The following is an 18,991-nucleotide window of genomic DNA, read 5'->3' as shown; positions in this document are numbered from 1 at the left end:
TGCATAACGCTCGCCTGATCGGGGTGGATTAGGTCCGACATGTGTTGCATTAGTCTATTGGGTAGGGTTTTGGCAAAGAGTTTCATCTCAAAATTAAGGAGAGAAATTGGCCTGTAGGACGAATAATCCTCTGGCGAGAACCCAGGTTTGAAAAAGACGACGAATTCCACATGTTGCCAGTCCTGCGGGAGTATGTTGTCTTCTGACGCCGCATGAATGACATCTAGCAAAGCACCCCATAATTGCGGCATATTTAACTTTAAGAATTCATTGGGGAAGCCATTAGGCTGATGGGCTTGCCCCGTCCGTATTTCAGCCAGAGCCGCCGCCAGCTCCTCCATAGTGATGTTCTCATCTACTTGGATACAGGCTTTATCTGCCAGGGATCGTGATGGGATATCCTAAGGAATTCCTGCACTAACTCAGCACCAATTTGTTAATTCTCTGCATATAACCTATAATAGGCTGCAAAGCTCTGGGCAACCTCCTGGGGTCCCGACAACCTCACAAGGGAATCCCGCACCACTGGCACAGGTGGTGTTGTATTGGTGGCTTGACACAGTCTATGTAGCATTTGGCTAGATTTTTTGCCCCATTGATAGATGCGACTTTGGGTGGGGCTTGAGAAGGTGTTTCTGGTAGCTCTTGCTGCCTCACTCTCTGTCCCCAACTGTCCCTCTCCAACTTTTCTATTTGTGCTTCCAACTCTACCAGTTATCGGGCTCTACTCTTGCGTTCTCCTGCGCTGAAACTGATATTGACTCCTCCAAGAGTCGGTGTAAGTGTTTCTCATAATACTTCTTTGGATGGCGCCGTGGGCGTATTAATTGAAAAATATTCCACGATTGCATGATGGAGTAGTGTTCTTTACGACGTGTTTTGGAGTTGCCATGGCGACATGCGCCAGCGAAACTGGGAGCGACTCGGGCCCGCATGGACCTCTGCAAACACCGGGGAGTGATCAGACAGCCACTGCAGATGAATATTGAGATTTGATATCCTGTGGAGATGGGTACTGGGCATCAATAGGTAGTTTATCCTGGAAAAGGAGCCATAAACCGACGAATAATATGTGTAGTCCCTGTAATCAGGGTGATAGGACCTCCAGGTATTGGAGCAGCCCAGTGTAGACACTAGGGCGGCCAGTTTGGACTCCTGCGGGGCATTAAACCCGCCTCGACCATGCCATCTATCGACCCCAGGATTAATGACATCATTCCAGTCTCCACACACTACAGAAAAACTATTGGGTAGGTCCCCCCATAAGCGGATAATACACTCAATAAAGGAGGCCCCTAGTACGGGAGAGGCATAAACACTGCCCAATGTAACGTGCCAGTCACTATTATATAACGGCCATAAACATCGGTCCATACCTTTTTTGACTGGAATGGAACGTGCAACATGACATCTGCACCCGCTACCCCAATTTTAGCGTCTAATGCATCCCTGGATTGAGTAAGAGCTGCGTGCAGCGCGGCATTGTCGGGACACTGCACCGGGGACCCCGCCTGATCAGCACCCTTAGACCCAGCGCTGGTAAATTGGTCCATGCTGCTTGTTTGGTGGCTGTCATCGAATGCTTGTCTTTAGACATAATGAAATTGATTAACCACTACACTGCAGGATGATGACACCAGCTACCATGATAGGCTCAACTCGTGTAGCATGGGAGGGCCCCCTCGAACGTCCAGGTAGACAGTATGGATGTAACAAGAACCTCTCTCCTGCACCAAGCACTCCGGGACTAGCCCGCTTCGGTCACAAGCCGCACCAGGGCCTCGCCTGGCAGCCTCCGCAACCAGGAACCAACTTTAGCGCAGCCCTCCCTAACGGAGCACTGCACTAAGGGAACTTGTCAAGACCACATGGCAGCTAGGGGTCGATGGGGGTGAAAAAGGCACCCATAGGGATGGAGGCCCAGGTGGTGGCCACAGAAGCAGATGAGACGTGCGGCGGTCACGCTGAATTAGCCAAGAATGCAATATGGCTAGAGGGGCACCGACAGCCGAGGGCACCACGACACCCTCTGGGGGGGCACCGGCAACCAGCCACAGAACGCACAAAATCCACAAAAGAGCCCTACCGGCCCCCCCTCCAGGCAGCCGCAAAAAAATTCCAGAAGAAGTTATTGCCCCACACATGCAGCCTAGAACCGAACAGGCCCCTTCCCCAAACTCAGACCAACAGCAAAAAAGATCAGAGGCCCGCCCCTCGGCCTAGTCACCACCACAGCCTGGGCACCCCCAGCAGCCGAGATTCACCCCGGGGCACCAATGGAGCAGCAGCCTCACGACGTGCCTCTGCGTGGGAAACTCCTCACCTCGGTCCACACGCACCAGCACCTCCTGGGGCCAAAAGGCTTAGTCCGCTGGGCCTCCCGTGAGCTGTCCACCAGTTCGTAACATCTTCAGGAGGCGAATAGTTATATAGAAAAGGATCAACAACTGTATCTTGCACTCCATTCCTTCCCCACAATGATTAGTCGTCTCCCAGTTCAAAGAGGTCCGTCCATGGTTCCTATATCTTCCTATGTTTATTAAGACATCCCCGTGATTGAAATACAATTTTTCAAGGCAAGCGCATCTATCCAATCTTCAGGGGGGGATTCTGTATGTTAAACAGCATTTTGTGATGTCTTGCTTCGTAATCTGACAATCCATTCCCAGTAGCCTACACGAGTGCCTATCGCTCTCCCATTTCTCCATTATACCCAGGATAGCTTCCTTTCAGGACAGTTCAATTGGTTGTGCCATGACGGAAGTCAGTATATTTACAATTTCACACCAGTAACAGGTAATCTCTGGGCACGCACCACCATATCAAATGCAAGAAACCATAGTAGTCTTCCCTGCTTCTGAGGCAAGCAGTGGGCAGACTTTTCCCCATCTTCTGAAAATGTCAGATGTAAGATAGTATTTTTGTAAAAGTTTGAATTGAATCAACCAGAGGCGTGTCGAAATCGCTACCTCATGGGGGGGCATTTGGGCCTCCGTCCACGCTTCTTCATCAAGTTTTCCCACCACATGTTCGCACTGCTTTATCAGTGCCATGAAGGTATCTGGTATGTTTATGATTAAGAAGTGTAGATTTGTCAGATGGGGTGTCCATCCTGGGCTTCCAGAGTTCTCTTAGCCTCAAGTGGGTTGAATTAGGGAAACTCCTCTAGCTTAGTCTGAAAGCAAACGTGGGCATGTCTGATCTGTAGGTATCTGTAGAATTGGGATCCAAACAGAACAAACTCTTTTGAAAGTCATGTTATTTAATGTGACTTCCCTCCTAAATATCACCCAATTTACCCATTGTGATTCTTGATGGGTTTCTGGCTCCTTACATCAAGCGTTTCACAAGCCAGCCTAGAAGACTTGTATCTCTCCGAAGAGAGAGGAGAAACAAAAGTACAGCAAGAACAAAAATGAAAGAGAAAAACACAAAAAGCAAAGAGCAGCAGCGGCAACCCACTGTAGTGGGCGAAGTTAAATTGAGAATTACAAAACAATAGGCAAAAGGAAGACAAGGGCTAGCTGACATCCCCAATAAATAAGTATATTATACATATAATTTTAGCAAAATTAAAGAGTCTAGGCTAAAATCAGACCTAGGAACACAACAAAACATGGAAGCAGCTATATGAAGAAAATCCTACATTTGCACATATTGGCCGCAACTTAAACTCAATAAAGAGCCAGTTTTGCTGACTCTGTTAGCTAACGTCATTTTCTCATGCTAGCAGCTAATTGTATTAGGTATCAATTGTGTCAAAATTTCTCTGTGAAAAAGGAAATCGCATTAACCCATCGCTCAGATGAAGAATAATTCAGCCCGAGGGCTAGATTCACCTTCCTGCGAAAGCATTATAGGAACTAACAAATTATATTAAAAAGCTGGACTACATTTTAACATTTATAGGAAAAAATAAGTGTTTTAGCTGGATGCTGGCGGCTTGTCTCTGCTCTCCAGAGCCTGGAGAGGCAAAATGTGATGCCAGAAAATATATTAACAAATAGAGTCAGTGGCTGATAAAATGAAATTTGCTGCAGGAGTACCGTATTTCAGCTCAAAAGGTGATGAAAAGCTGAGCTTCCCAATTTTAAACAGCGCTCTTATTCCAAATGCACACCAATGACTGAAATGCTCTGAGTGCTCATATGAATTCAGTACACAGCAGAAACCTTTGTGCTGCTTAAGTAAACAACCAACTGCTTATTGAGGCTGCAAAGACGTAACGCTACAAGGCGTTTTCTAAGCTCTGAGGACCACAAATACCTGCCCAAGGTGGCTGTCCCTAAGACATTGAGGGGCTTATTTACAAGTCCTTTGCGCCACTTTTGCGTCATTTTTAACATGGGAAAAGTGACGTACAGGTGGCGGAAGGGGCTTGTAAATAAGCCCCTGAATGTTCTCAAGCTTCTCGTCTAGTGTTTTGCCTGATTATACATTTTCCCAATGTATTCTTGTTTCCACTCTTAACTAAAATTATATACCATGGTTAATATTACAAACTGTCTGTGGATGCTACTTGTACATTCAGGTCCTGTCTCTTATTAAGCTTTATGTTTTGCTGTCAATGTGCTGTGGCCAACCCCCCCCCCACCCCCCCCAAAGGAAGCCAACAGGGGGGGGGGGGGGATACGTAGCTACTCTCTCAGGGCCGATTTCCGCCAGGGCTCATCACATTTTTTTTATGGAAGGGGGACACTTAGCAATCCTTGTCGGACGTATTTGGCCTTGGGGACCCCATTTCCCGGGGCTAGCCATGTTGTAAATGGGGAGCATGGCACGCAGCCCTCCTCCCTGGACCAATGTTGGTCCTGTGGATCCCATCCCCTGGGCCTATTCAATTGTTAATTGGGGAGGGGATCACACGGCCCCTACCCAGGCCGATTTTGGTCCCAGGGACCCCAACTCCTGGGGCACAGCCACAGGGGAGAGGGCATGGGACCCCATACCCCGGTGCCTGGCCAAACACAGTCCGTGCAATGGAGCCGCATTGCCCCCCTTCCCCATTTGTTGTAAGGCTGGGCCCTGGGGAATAGGGTCCCAGGGGCCGAAATTGGCCCAGGAGGGGGAACGCAGCCCCCCTCCCTGGGCCAAAATTGGCCCCAGGGACACCAAATATATATTATATTCTCAGTATCGTGTTAACTTTAGAAAAAGGACACAGTTGCCCGTGGACAAAGAATTTTCAAGCTTAAATATCTGAAAATTGGTTACCAACACAACCCAGACCAGCAAAAGGCAAATCACCAATACAAGAGCTATAATTGTTTTATGTCTGAGTTGCTGTCATCAGACAAAAAAGCATACACATATTGTCAAGGAACATAGATGTGGAGGCCAGAAAATTAAAACTGTACTTATCTATATGTACTTAACATCACAATGTTTTGGTAGTTAATATTCTGGTCAAGATATTATGACAGGGTGATATTTAAAACTCAATATTGTGATATAATATTTTCAATTACTACCCACTCAAAATCAAGACCGATATAGTTTGTTTCTTGAAGAAGTTTCTGAGTTGCCCAGATTCTTACCATGACTATGTTGGCGAGATGAGCAGAAATGAGAGCATAGACTCCGCCTGAAGACCCCACCACAGGAGCAGTCATGTCGGCCACCGACACGGCGAGTGAACCTTGGGAAAGACAACAGTTGTACGGAAGTTAATGTAGACGTAGACAACAGTAAGACACATATTTTCTCACGTATCCCCAGAAAACTAGCATACCATTTCCAGGCATACCATCAATTGTGAAGAGAGTGTTTGCTCAGCAGTGATCAAGCATTGTAAGATATCCTGATGTTACTTATTGATAGGCTGTATAAGCAGGGTGTTCTGAAATGCCTTACCTTGGCTAAAATTTAATTATTTCAGCCTCCTGCATAGGGGTGAAAGGAGACCTTCAGAGACGAACAAAAGCATACTTTCTAAGTCATGGCTGTGCAAATGTTGTCGAATAAAGCTCTACTTTACTAGCTTTCATATCTCTGTCTCGACCTAACCTTGTCCGGAAGGAGGAACACCTCACACCGTACATCTTGTAAATGTGAAAGCCAGCTGAGCAAATGCAGAAAACGCTGTCTGCTTTCCCCGCACCAGAATCCACCTGTCTCCCTGCCTGAGCCCACATAAGACAGACATGACAAGGGAAGCAGTCAAATATCACTCGTATGTGGACACTAAATGATTCAAGCTGCTAATCAGAGTACACCATTTTAGTATGGAAAGGTGAGCCAGTTTAGACTGTATTTTATGAACAGAATTTTTTATTTTTTTTAATGTATCTTAATCATTATTTTAGTCATACAGCTAGCTGACAAGCAAATAAGTTGTTTAGGTTCCAATAAATTAGTGTTTCAAACGCTCGAGCCCAGAACCACCTGGGTGTGAATCGACTGGGTGGAGTTCAAGAGCCATCCCCACATACCTGCCGACACCTCAGCACGAGCTAAAGATACGGATTGGAGAGACTTCCACTAATGCAAGCTAACTACTAATGCGGCAATGCACCTTCTCCACACATCTATTGTCTTTGGTGGGGAGGTCGTTTTGTGCACACTGAGCTTGGCTCGGTCCTTCATGGAGAGCCACTGGACAGCTGTAATACATGAGTGCTGGGGTCTGAATTATGGCCGCCAATGAAAACACTGTTGGTTTATTTTTGACAGCCGCAGCAGTTTCACTGTGAGTGCAAAGCATTGAGTATTAAATAAACACCTTTAGGCAACCACTGTCTTTAGCACAATGTTTCTGATAAGGGGTAGGAAATATCTGAAGATCCAACTAAGGTTGTACAGTTAGAAACCCTTTGTTTGATGACTTTGTAATCAGGGGTTGCCCTTCTGATGACTACACCAAGACCACTGGTTCAATAAGGCATTTGATCACCTATTAATTTATGTTTCACCAAATGTTTAGTTGGTTGGATAGTCTTTCACCTATGCTGACGATTAAATCAGGCATTATACTCATTACTTAGAATGTTTGTCCTCATGTAGGGTTTGTCACAGTTTGATGAAGTTTGCGCTGCGACTAAAAGCGAGTACTTTTATTGCATCATTAAGAAAGCCCATGTGCGTGTACGCCTTTAATTTGTGAAAAAGAAAGGTAGTAAATCAAACGTGTTATACTGACAACAAAGTAAAACAAATGAATGCAGAAGTATGATTAGTGAATAACACTGTGTCTTTAGGATGTGATAAGGCCTCCAAACAGAAGCACTTCTTAAACAAAACCAGCCATAAGTCAGTGACTGATGTAATTTTGTCAGCAACGTGAACACTTCAAAGCAAATACTGGCTTTTTAATACAAGCTAAATGACACACCTATAGTGTAACAAAAAGACTACTTGAAGCCATTTAACAAAAACATAAGAAGATCACAAATAGGGTAATGGAACCATCCTGGAAATGACTTACCCTTGATGGACAGCTCAACCAAGCAATGGGAAATCATGAGACCTATGAAAGCCAAAGGCTTGAAGGGGACTGACAGAAAGCTTACTCTATCGTTGAACTTCCCATTGTGATTTGGGTTAAGGTTTGGTGACATGAGGTCTTCCAGATCTAAGCCTTGCCACACCCATTTTCTGAATGCGGTTAACAAGGTACTTCTCACAGGACTAGGCCACTTCTCTAGGACAGCAGAGTTTCATCTGTATGGTCAGGCAATTTACCACATCTGTATTTACATCAATAAAGAGTGGTCTGTGTAGGTCAAAGTGTATAATCAATTACTTCAAAACCAGGTGACCTGGTTATGTCAGAGTTACATCTCATATCATCTTGTGTCACATTATGTTAAATGATTTTATAGGCGATTTATGGCACAGGTGGTTTCATGGTGCTCACGTTTTGAGGTTTTGTCAGAAAGTGAGGTGGGTTCACATTGCTCACGTAGACAGATCCAATCAATGAGTTTCAAACTCTGTTCCACAGCTCCGAAAAGACCTGGCATCCTCACCTTGCCTTCTCTTCACATAGTGTACTTATCATTTGTAATCAGTGGCCAATGACTGAGTCTGTTTGAACATCAAAGTTGAATTCAATGTAAATGTGCATTAAGCGTAAAGGATTTCATTCATCAAAGGTGCTAGTCTGAATAGAAGGCTACTCACATACAGCTCAACTACGGAATCATCCCGGGAAGAGGTTATGAAAGAAGTGAGCCCTTCTCAATTTGTGCTTTTGCCTCTTAAAAAGAATACCTCCAGCATTCAATTCTGGAGCATCCAGACAGTGTCGCTTAGATCTTTGTGAGTGTTGGCAGCCAAAGATGAGGCTCAACTACAAAGTGGCCGACAGAGACCTTGCACGGTCAATGCGTGTTACGCTACTTTTGCAGAGCTACATCTTTTGATAAAATTTAAAACTTTAGGTAGATGTTGTTAGCTCAAGCCGAGGTCTCCATTCAGTGACCAGATGGTGCACAGGTCTACATTAACATTGTGTGTAAAAGTGCATTAATTCAGTATCTGCCTATTTAATTTCTATAAAAATAATCACCAGACGAATGTTTGGTCTGTCTAATATTGATGATTCATGAGTGTTAAATGTGGAACTTGCTTAACATACTCCCTATTGATGACAGAACATGCAGCAGTTTGAACCAGCAGCATGCTTTTGGCTATGGTGGCAATAATATCTATACTTAAACGTTAGCGCTGCCAACATATGTATGAGAAGCAAATCTTTTCGGCAGAAGACTTATATTTAGTTAAGGAACTGTACAAGAAAGAACTGAGATTGTTGTAGGTGGCAAAAATAAACAGAAAATGTCAGTCTTCAGACCATTTCAAGCAATGAGGTAAATTGTGAAAGTCACGAGAAAAGCAGATTCAAAGAACAAAACCAGGCATTCAAAGCGGCACGGCAATGTGTGAAACCAAAGCAGCTGGATTAAAAAACAACCTTTAATTAAAGGAAGGAGATATTCTCAAATGCATTCTGAGGGCATTTGAGGATAAATAGAACAATGCATTGATACCCGCCCTTAAGATGAGGAAAAGTCTTCGATTACACAAAAATATCTTTAAAAACTCTGTCATTAACTGTGCCACTTGCAGTGTTGGCTGTACTCTGCCACCACATGGGGATCCAATGTGTTTTGTTCGGCAGGAGACAAAGACGTGTGTGCCCCAGACGTCATGAGACGTCCTCTCTCATGCTTGTTGATCTGGTGCCAGAAACCTCCCAGGATTGACACTGCCAAAGGGACTCTCATGGAGTGCCACCCGACAACCACGCGCCACGTTCAGACACAGGAAACTACCAGCGCAAATACAATGAAATGAACTCAAGTGTCTGCAGGGAATTTAAGCAAACGCAGGAGATCCTCCTGTGGGAATCTACAATTGAATGTATGTTGTCGATGAAACTCCAAAAACATGCGGGCAGCCAGTGCAGATCAGGGATTTGTGAGCCTGATGCCAAATTAATCACTTATCCTGAGAGCGATCATTTCCATAAACTCTAGCCCAGGCACAATGGCCCCCGGGGGTATATGTGAAGGAAACTAGAGTATAGTACAGAGTCCATTTGTGAAATCTGATGTCGCTTACCAAAATATCACCATATTCAAGATTAAATATCAGCACGGTACAAATACATGACTGAGTGCTGGAAATTCTCCTCCAGAGTTTCTGCTAAAAATGGTTTTATTGCTGCACAGTGTGAACATACACAGAGGCAGTAATAATGTAGTGATAAAAACCATGGGCACCCCACGAAAGTCGGGGATACAGAGAAAGTCCACAGTTTTGCGAAGGAAACTAGCTACTTGTCTGGACAGATGAGGTGTCTCAGAAGAACACCCATTTGAAAAGTTAGTCACATAACATAAGCAAACATCAATACAACAGAACAGAGCAGAAGCTGTCAATCCAACCTGCAGATGGCTTGACCTCAAGAAGCATGGGAGAGGCAAGAAGAACAAACACTACCGGGAGTCCATTACCACAACTACTGGAACACTGACTGAACTGATCGTCTCAGCTCTAACAGAAAATATTAGGAAATTGGCAACCCCGAGAGAGATGGATGTTTGGCGCCAGTGCATGACCACTCACACAGGGCAACAAGGTGTCAGGATTCATAGGAAAATCCAGCACTATACGTATCGGAAATGATGGTTCAGACTAGGACCATGACTCGTGTCGCAGCTAAAGGAGATTAGGCCAGCCAGGAGACCGCACTGAAGGCTATGGCCGTGGGGAGTCTAGCACACTGAGCAGCAGTATTGGGCAGAAGGCTAGGGACGCAGACTGAGGCACCTCCGTAGCGCCTTCTGAATATCACTGTAGACATAGGAAGACTTTGGGGAGGGAGAAGCGTCAGGATAAAATGCCCTCCTTCCAGAATATCCTTACCTGGCAACAGAGGCTGGTGGGATACATTCGCTGTTCTCAGTTCACACTGTTCATGTCCTTCCACATTTTTTGATTTTGCCTTAGGTTGGTTTTCGTGGTTAGGGCTTTGTTGTTTCCTCCCTTCCTCTACGGGTACTGTTTCTCTGACCTATGTTTCAGTGAACAACTCCATTCCCACTCCTCTTCCGGCAGCCTCTGTCATGCTGCGTCCCTTTTTGCCCGAGTTCATTCTGAGTGACTGCTCTCTTCTGTTTGACTCTTTGGCAGTCTCCAGGTAGTCAGTTACAGCAACTTCCACTAGTATAGGTCGTGGGCACACCACCTCTGTCTCGCACATACATTACCTGATGTGATTAACGTACTTTCATACATAATTGTCCTCCATCTTTTGCTGGAACATGCTTTGTGCCGATGAACTCCAGCGCATCCTTGCTGAATACTCGCTATAGCAGTTCCTGAAGATGTCAACTAGAGCAGCCAGTCTTTCTCTCCTACCCTTATCCCGTAATTCCCTGAGGGTCTTCCCTTGAGCCTTGATTCTGACAGGCTTGGAAAACTATCCCAAGGGGAAGAGAGTGAGATTCTCGTCTGTCTTTCTAAGCGACCCTCTATTTGCTCTCAAACCTGACACACAGCTTTGCTTAAGTAAAGATTACTGCCTATCCCTGCCTTTAAAATGTTAAGCATTATCAGCACTTCTTTGTCAGTCCAGAATGCCATAGAGTGGAACTAACTCCCCGAAAGAATAAGGATCATGCGCGGCCCCCTTGAATATTAGAGTAGCAGTAAAGAGCTGGCTGTTCCCAAGCACTTGATCAACTCAGGCACATGTCAAACTAGAAGAACATAGTACCAACCAATCTACAACCTCTACATACCTATCTATCTACACCTGTCTCGGGCAGCCCATGCTTAAACCCAGCTACAAGATTGGAGCACCTCTCCAAAGATCATGCATGACACAGAATGCAACCTGCACAGGGTACACTACGAACCCACACTGCAGCAGCATGCACAAGCAGCAAGATACCAACCAAAATGCGCTATATTTCTGCAAGCATGACTCTCCTCTTTCACACCAGACTTGCATGCAGTGACAAGTTCACGGGTGTAAAATTACGCTACCTGGCTGCATAAACATCAAACATGACACCCAGCAACTCCAGGAGAGGCCGCAGTTCAGACCCACACTCTATCAAGCATGCTCAACAAATAGAGTAGCTTCTTAATCGATATTCCAGAAGTACTTCAGGGCCTCAATAGGGGAAGGAAACCATATTCAAATGGTGCAGTGCAGTACTATGGCACTATATTTCGTATCATGGAAAGGATGAGGACAGGCAAGTGTGATGGGCAAATGCTGGGTATAATATGCATCATCTTGTTCATCAATCCATCATTTTCCCACATGTGTCACAAATGACTCTGCAGAAGGAAGACAGGACCCGCAGCACCCCAAGCACACCCTCGGGAACATTATAGTTCAGAGCACAGTGGTGTAATTTTAGGCCTAGGACCAGTCAGATGGTTTCCACCTAGCAAATCAAATCCTTTTCTATGAAACACGTCACCAAACACTCAGAGTGGCAGCAAATAGTGCATTAAATGCCATAATACTGTGCAAGGGAAAGTGCAGTACAACTAGTTCTTCCCTGTATTCACAGTAGGCATCAGGCATGCAGCAACCCCTGTCACTGTGCAAACACAGGGCGCGCCCCTGAATGGGGTCTCCTTTCCCTGCACACAAAGCAGAAGCACAAACAGCCGATTAGAGAAGTCGAACCGCAGGGCAATTTAGTCAGTCAGTCAAGTTAGCTTTATTCGACAATTGTCATAAAAGCGTACAGAAATGTATATGAGTACAGAATAGAAAAACATGTTAAAATAGTTTAAAACAATAAATAAGAGGTATTTGCAAAAAGATTGATATTTCAGGGTTAAGAATGATTTACCCAACCAACAATTTGCTCCTAATCACCCAAGCCCTTCCAAGAAATTTAGCAACAGATTCTCACTGCCACCTTGGCATTCCTCGTGCCCAGCTGTCGACACATTGGTTTTAACCAGGCCCGTCGCGGAATTACATAAGATGGGCATTTGAACAAGAAATGGTTAACAGATTCAATAGGTGCGGTACAACCTGGGCAATTGAGCATATTATTCAAGGCCCATCTAGATGAAAACTCTCTAACTGGAAGACTGCCAACTCTGAATTGGAAGTAAAGCTTCCTATCCAGAGGATTTGTAATGTCATCCCAAAAAGTTGCCAGGGAGGTCCTGTCCTTAAAGTTGAAAAATACACCTGTTAATGAGAGTGGGGCTGTACTTCTGTAGACACGAATAGCCACCATTTCCCAATACAAGGCCTTCAATACTTTCTTAGGCGGGAACCTAGCATTTAGTGGATCCTCCCACAAGTCTTTTAGGCCCAAGTCCTTAAGCGACTCATATATCCTGTGGAGCCACTTTACTTTGTGGAAGGTATCCAACTTAATAATGTCCATAAGACCAAGAGCAAAGAGCCTAAGTTCTGGAGTGACCCATAAGCGCCGCCAATACAATATTGGACGAAACGAGGCAATTAGTGCTATTGGTCTCATTCCTAAGTCATAAAACAAAGGGCGCAAAGGAGTACTCTGAGGTAGTTTGGTAAGATTGCGTAAAAATCTATTTTCAGAAGTAGACATTTTGTGTACGTTTTCAAAACCCCATAACTCAACTCCATAGAGCGCGGCACCAACCACTTTTCCATCATACACACGAAGTGCAGGGTCAATTGGTTTAGTCAGAGATTGGATATGTTCTTTACTCAGCGCACCAGAGAGTTGAGAATGTTTGAGGGTTGCCAAATCTACTTGCTTTTTCCATCCCAAATCGTGTTGGATACAGATACCTAGATAAATAAAATATTGAACCTGGTCCAATTGGCAGATTATTCATATATTTTTTGCCCTTGAAAGATTTGGACTGGTTAAAAGTCATGAATTTTGATTTTAAAACATTTATTTCAAGCCCTCGAGCTGAACAGAAGTCCTCGAAAATACCTAAGGATTTCTGTAAACCACTCGGGGTTTTGGCTATAATAAGACAATCGTCGGCAAACATTAAAATAGGAATTTTAGCACCTGCCAATGTGGGGGCATCTACGTTTGCATCAATTAATAGTTTGGCCACATCATTGATATACATAGAAAATAAGGTTGGCGCAAGAACACAGCCTTGTCTAACCCCCTTCTGAATAGGGAACTGACTAGTCACTTGTCCTACACCACCCCACCTGATCTGTGCAAAGTTATCCACATGAAGTCTAGCAATTAGGGAAAGTAGAGCAGGTGGCATACCCATTTTATCTAAGACATCCCATAGAGATGCCCGAGGGACAAGATCAAATGCTGCCCTAAGATCAATAAAGGCAGCATATAGACTGCCCCCCTAAGAATACGACCTTCCAATGGAGCATAGCGAAGTGCAACACCTGATCAATGGTGCTTATTCGGGCTCTAAATCCTGCTTGTAAATGGGAGAGGATTGAATTTTCAGAAGCCCAATCCAACACTTTGTTCAAGATCAGCCTGCCTAGAATTTTTTGTATGGTATCAATCAGGCTGATTGGTCGATAATTAGCGAGGAGGGACTTGTCCCCTTTCTTGAACACCGGAATAATTTCAGCGCCTTTCCAGGAGGTGGGAATCGGTGCACCTCTAGCAATCAAGTTAGCTAAAATTAGAATATAGTTTCCCCAGGATTCGCTATTACACAAGAAAATATCAGCAGGGACTCCATCCATCCCGGGCGCCCTTCCTGGAACCACAAGTTTTAGGGCATTAACAACATCACCCAAGGTAAAGGCTTCTTCCTTGTAAAAGGTAAATTGAAATTCAGGGGTAACGCACAAATCCTCTCCTTTAGCATAGAGGGACTCAAAATGCTCAACCCATGCTTCTTGCGAAACCCAGTTTTGGGGTTTGTCAGGATTACCCCCACTCCCCCACTTAAGGACGGACCAAAAACGTCTCGTGTCCTTTTGGGCACCTGCTTCCCTAAGATCCTGCCATCTTTGATAGTCCCACGCTCGCTTAGATTTTAAAATTGCTTGCTTGTAGGCATATCTTGCAGAGCGAACTTTGAGACTATCACCAGTTTTCAGGGCGATACCCAGGTTCGCACGAGCATCTCTACACTCTGCAGTGTACCATCGTGGGGAAGGATCATGCTTAATCTTAGATAGTTTGCATGGCCTCACAAAAATATCTCTGAGTTCTAAAAAGAAAGATTTGTGGATCGTTATTCCAGACATGCAAGGTGATTCCAAGGCGCACTGTTTATGCTCTGCCCCTAGATCCCGAATAGCAAGCTTTAAACTACTAAAAATAAGAGTAAGACTTTCTTGACTTTGAGCTACCTTGGCCCATCTAACGTGACGCATATCATTTGCGATGACTACATCTTGATGAGTCTGAGGAGAAAAATCAAGGGGGACAGTAGGGTTCACCCAAAACAAGATTGACAAAGAAAGAGGATTGTGGTCACTCTCCAATCTATCGATAACCACCATACCTCTCAAAACATCCCATAGATCAAGCGATAGCAAATATAATCAATTCTACTAGCACGTGAGCCACTCTTAAAAGTATTGGACCCTAATTTGTCATGCTCAGACCTGCCATTAGTTGCACGAAGCCCTTTGTTCAGACAAAGGGCGTTGCTCTGGATTGCCAGTTCAGACCAACGGGTGACAGGTTCAAGATCTAGTTTTGGAACACCCCATAAACTGTCCTCTTCCCCCGAAACACTCCAGTCAGCACCAAGTAAGGGTTCAAAGGTAATATTAAAATCTCCTCCTATAACTACATAGGAGTGCTGAGAGTAGAGAAACATAAGTTCGTCCAGGCGAGCTATTGTATCAGACTTCTTACCACCAGTGCTTCTAGCATAAACATTATAGATATCCAGCGATTTTCCATTTTTAAACTTAATGTTAAGAAGCTGGATATCCGAATGTAGAGTAGGAAGCTCCTTAACAATAGTGCCAAGTTCCTGCTTAATCCAGACCGTAAGACCGCCGGAAGGGCGCCCTTTTTTACCCTTAGCTGCCAGAACATTGAAGTTCAAAAAGCCTGAAAAATACTGAGGCTCTAGGAGCCAGGTCTCCTGGAATAGACAAACATCATAAGAATTAATAAACAATGCCCAGTTGGGGTCCTTAATCTTAGATTTTAAACCTGCAATGTTCCAGGATAAAAGCGTCCCAAACTCTGAGTGAATTACGCTACCTTCCTGGTGGACCTCCGAGATACTACTCATTTGAGTTATCCTCTCTAATTCTGCGGAAAGACCATGGATTTCAGTGCTGTCAGCAATACCTAGCTCAGATTCAATATTTCGGGTTTTGCTAGACAGCAAAGAACAAACTGTGGGGACATCTACAGCGATTTTGTTGCGCAGTCAATCATTTTGTTCTAAACATGACTCTCCCACAAGCTGGCTGCAAAAGTCGTCTGGGCGTGATAACCGAAGGGGAGTGGACCTCATTTGGATTGCAGAACAATCCGTGGAACAGCTTCTAAACTCGAGATTAATTAAATTCCCTGCAATTGTAGGATCAATAAAACCAACCTCTATATAATCCACCTCACTTCCACCCTGAGAAATCCTTCTAACTCCAGCAATATCAGCTCTAATCACTGAACGGCAGCCCCTCACATATCTAATCCAGTGAATGACCTTATTAATCAAAGATTCACTGCTCTCATAGTCAGACCCAGGAGACAGCCTAGGGACATTCACCATATATATTTTATGTGAGTAAGGCGTGTGAGTATGTGATGCATATTTTTGGACTCCTTGATAAGTGCTACCCCTAGGGTTAGTACCAGGTCTCACGTTTTCAGAAGGAGGACCTCCCACATGCATCTTAGCCTGATAGTTACCAGTGGGTGCTCTAATAACTCGTCCATCGTTTGTCGGGGTACAATCAAAGGATTGGTCAACCCTTGATGAGTTTGAGAATCTAGACTGTTTACTCAATAAGTGTCGGTGGTCTTGAGATAAATTGTTTCCACTAGTATTAGGGAGCACACTGTGCCTAGCTGCCACTATTGGAAGGGCCTTGGTCAAACCCCCTTTAAGCGTAGATAGTTCGGTTTTAGGATAAGTACCAGAGCCCGAGTTAGATTCCTCGAGCTTCTTGACAGTAACCGTTAAGATTTCGATTTTGGTTTGCATAGACACTATCAGGGAGCAAAGATTTTTCACTACCACCAGTAGAGATTTCATGTCAGTGTTACTTGGTACTATAGCAGAGAAGCCTTCAATAACATTTGTGGTACGACTACCCTCAGGTGCAGATGTATCCGAATTTGAGACTGAGGGGACAAAAGGAGGCAGGGCAGAACTACAAGTATCAGTGTCAATTTCTCCCAAAATAGAAAACCTATTATTGCAAACAATATTTAGCGATTGGTTAGAAACAGGTGGAATCTCAAGAAGAGAAACATGCCCCTTGTCCGACAAAACATCAGAAGCACTGCAGACGGGCTCTTTACCAGACACCCCATTGTTCTGTTCCTCTCCACTTTTTTTTGTAAGAAACATGTCCGGAAAAACAACAGAACCTCTAGTGACCTCCCTCCTCCCACCTACAACAGACGTGGGGGGGGGATTGAGCAGCTCCCCACACTCTTCGATAATGCTATCAATGCGATCCATTACACAGTTTCCCCCCACATGCGGGCGCCTTTTCTTAGCTTTGATCTTCCTCATCTTGCTCTTGGCAGGTAATATGCTAGTGAGCTCAGACTCGCCCTCCAGGTTTTTCCTCTTGCCCATATCTCAGGGAATTACTCGGCAATAAGCACAGTACCTTATAGTTCCGTGATCACGATGTCAGAGGGTAGGCCGACCCGACCCCTGACGGCCACAGACGGCCCGCCCTTTGTCCGGGCTTCGTCCGGCGCGTCCCGCTCGCGTCCCGCTCGCGTCCCGCGCAGCGGCAGACACGAGATGAAATAAGGGCGGAAACCAATAGGCGGGTGGGCGGGCGGGAGCGCAGCTGATACCTCGCACGGACTCCTGGGCTCTGGAGTCCCGTGCTGCGACCTCCTCACGCAGCAACAACACCAAAGAGCCCCCTCAGCCTCCAAACACCTCCAATGCAGGCAGCTACTTCAGGCGTCCAGATGCCCCCAGGTACGAAGCGGGCAATTTAGAACAATTTTGAATGGTGCTCGGAGTCCCCACATTAGGGGGCCTTTGCAGAACGGGTGTGTAACTACGAAGCAGCAAATACACGGGCAGAGAGGTCTAGACTGCGATGTTTCAATGTTTTCGAAGTCCCTGGCGTGCCTTTTGCCGTGACTACAGAACGGGCCACATAGAGCTGGAGATGGCATTGATAACCCGACCCGTCAAACCCAGAGTGTTATTCCTTCCTTTAAAGGAATGTTTGAGGAAATGTTGTATAGCCTGCATTTGAGATGTGCAGGCCGCACCGGATGCAGCCCTTGCAGAGACCGGCACAGCACTGGCATACGCCGGTAATTTCCCTCGCACACACAGCAGGCACAGCCTGGGCAGCGTAGTGCAAGCTTCCCTCACGCAGCACAAACGTCCCTTACCCAAACAAGATACAACGCGTGCAACACACAGAATAATACAGCATGGAGCAGCAGTGAAAGTGTCTCCTAAAGGGCTACAGCAAATGTAGCAGCAACACAAGCTTCTCCTGCCCTTGAGCATCTTTGAGTTCCCAAACGCAGTGCTTTAAATGGGAAAAAATAGGTGCAGGTACTCGTCAAATCGAGCTAGGAGAGTGGCTAGCGGGCAGGGCTAAGGGTGGGGGTGAGGGTGGGGCTAAGATCGGGGTAAGATACAAAGTTTAATTCTTTCATCTGTCAGGCATCCATTTTGCACTTGCGTTGCCCTTGTTAGTAGTCTCAAATTTACTATACGTGCAGAGAACTCTCACATAAATAGCAAATTGCAAAGCACGTCCCATACAGCAGGCGTGATGATAGGGGTGGTCCATAGGACATGCCCTTTGTTCAGAAACCTTATGCTCCTGCTTAAAGGACATATTGTGTTATCTTTAAGGCGATAGGCTGACTGTTTGCTTTAGTTTGTAATTGTCTCTTTTCTTTCAAAATTCTGTGAGCATCTGGCCGTAAATATCACATATTGCTCAAAGGAGGAATGATGGCTCCGTTGCATTCCTCACTTGGGGCCTCATGTAGGTAGCATACGAGTTACCACTTCTAAAATACCGAACGATACCGAATCGGTATTTTAGAAGTGGTAACTCGTATGTAGGTAATGAGTCGGTATTTTTTACCGATTCGTTACTATTCGGTAATTACCGAATCGGTATTTACCGATTCGGTAATGGGGGGAAGACATGCAAGGGTGGCAGGGTGTCACATTGACACCCTGTTGCACCCCTGATTCGGCCATGTGTGCACATGTGGCACACATACATGCCCTAAGGGCATGTATGTATGCCACATTGCACACTGCTACGCGCATAAAAATGCAGTAACACATACATTAATTATTTACCACCAACTATAAGTTGGTGGTAAATACCGACTCGTAAACACACACACACACTCCCCCTACATCTCGA

At 45.2% G+C, this 18,991-nt stretch overlaps 1 protein-coding gene across 2 annotated transcripts in view; it reads right to left on the bottom strand.

The window, feature by feature from the left end:
- RHBDL3 (rhomboid like 3) overlaps positions 1-18,991 on the bottom strand; it is a 531,476-nt gene that overhangs the window by 25,380 nt on the left and 487,105 nt on the right. For both annotated transcript variants that reach the window (XM_085617225.1, XM_085617226.1), the window contains one exon: positions 5,538-5,638. In XM_085617225.1, coding sequence (XP_085473351.1) covers positions 5,538-5,638 — 101 coding nt within the window. The remainder of the gene's footprint in view (positions 1-5,537; positions 5,639-18,991) is intronic.

This window comes from Triturus cristatus, chromosome 7, assembly GCF_964204655.1.
Source record: "Triturus cristatus chromosome 7, aTriCri1.1, whole genome shotgun sequence".
NCBI lineage: Eukaryota > Metazoa > Chordata > Amphibia > Caudata > Salamandridae > Triturus > Triturus cristatus.
Note: the sequence above shows the minus strand (reverse complement) of the source record. Positions and strands in the feature narration are given on the sequence as shown.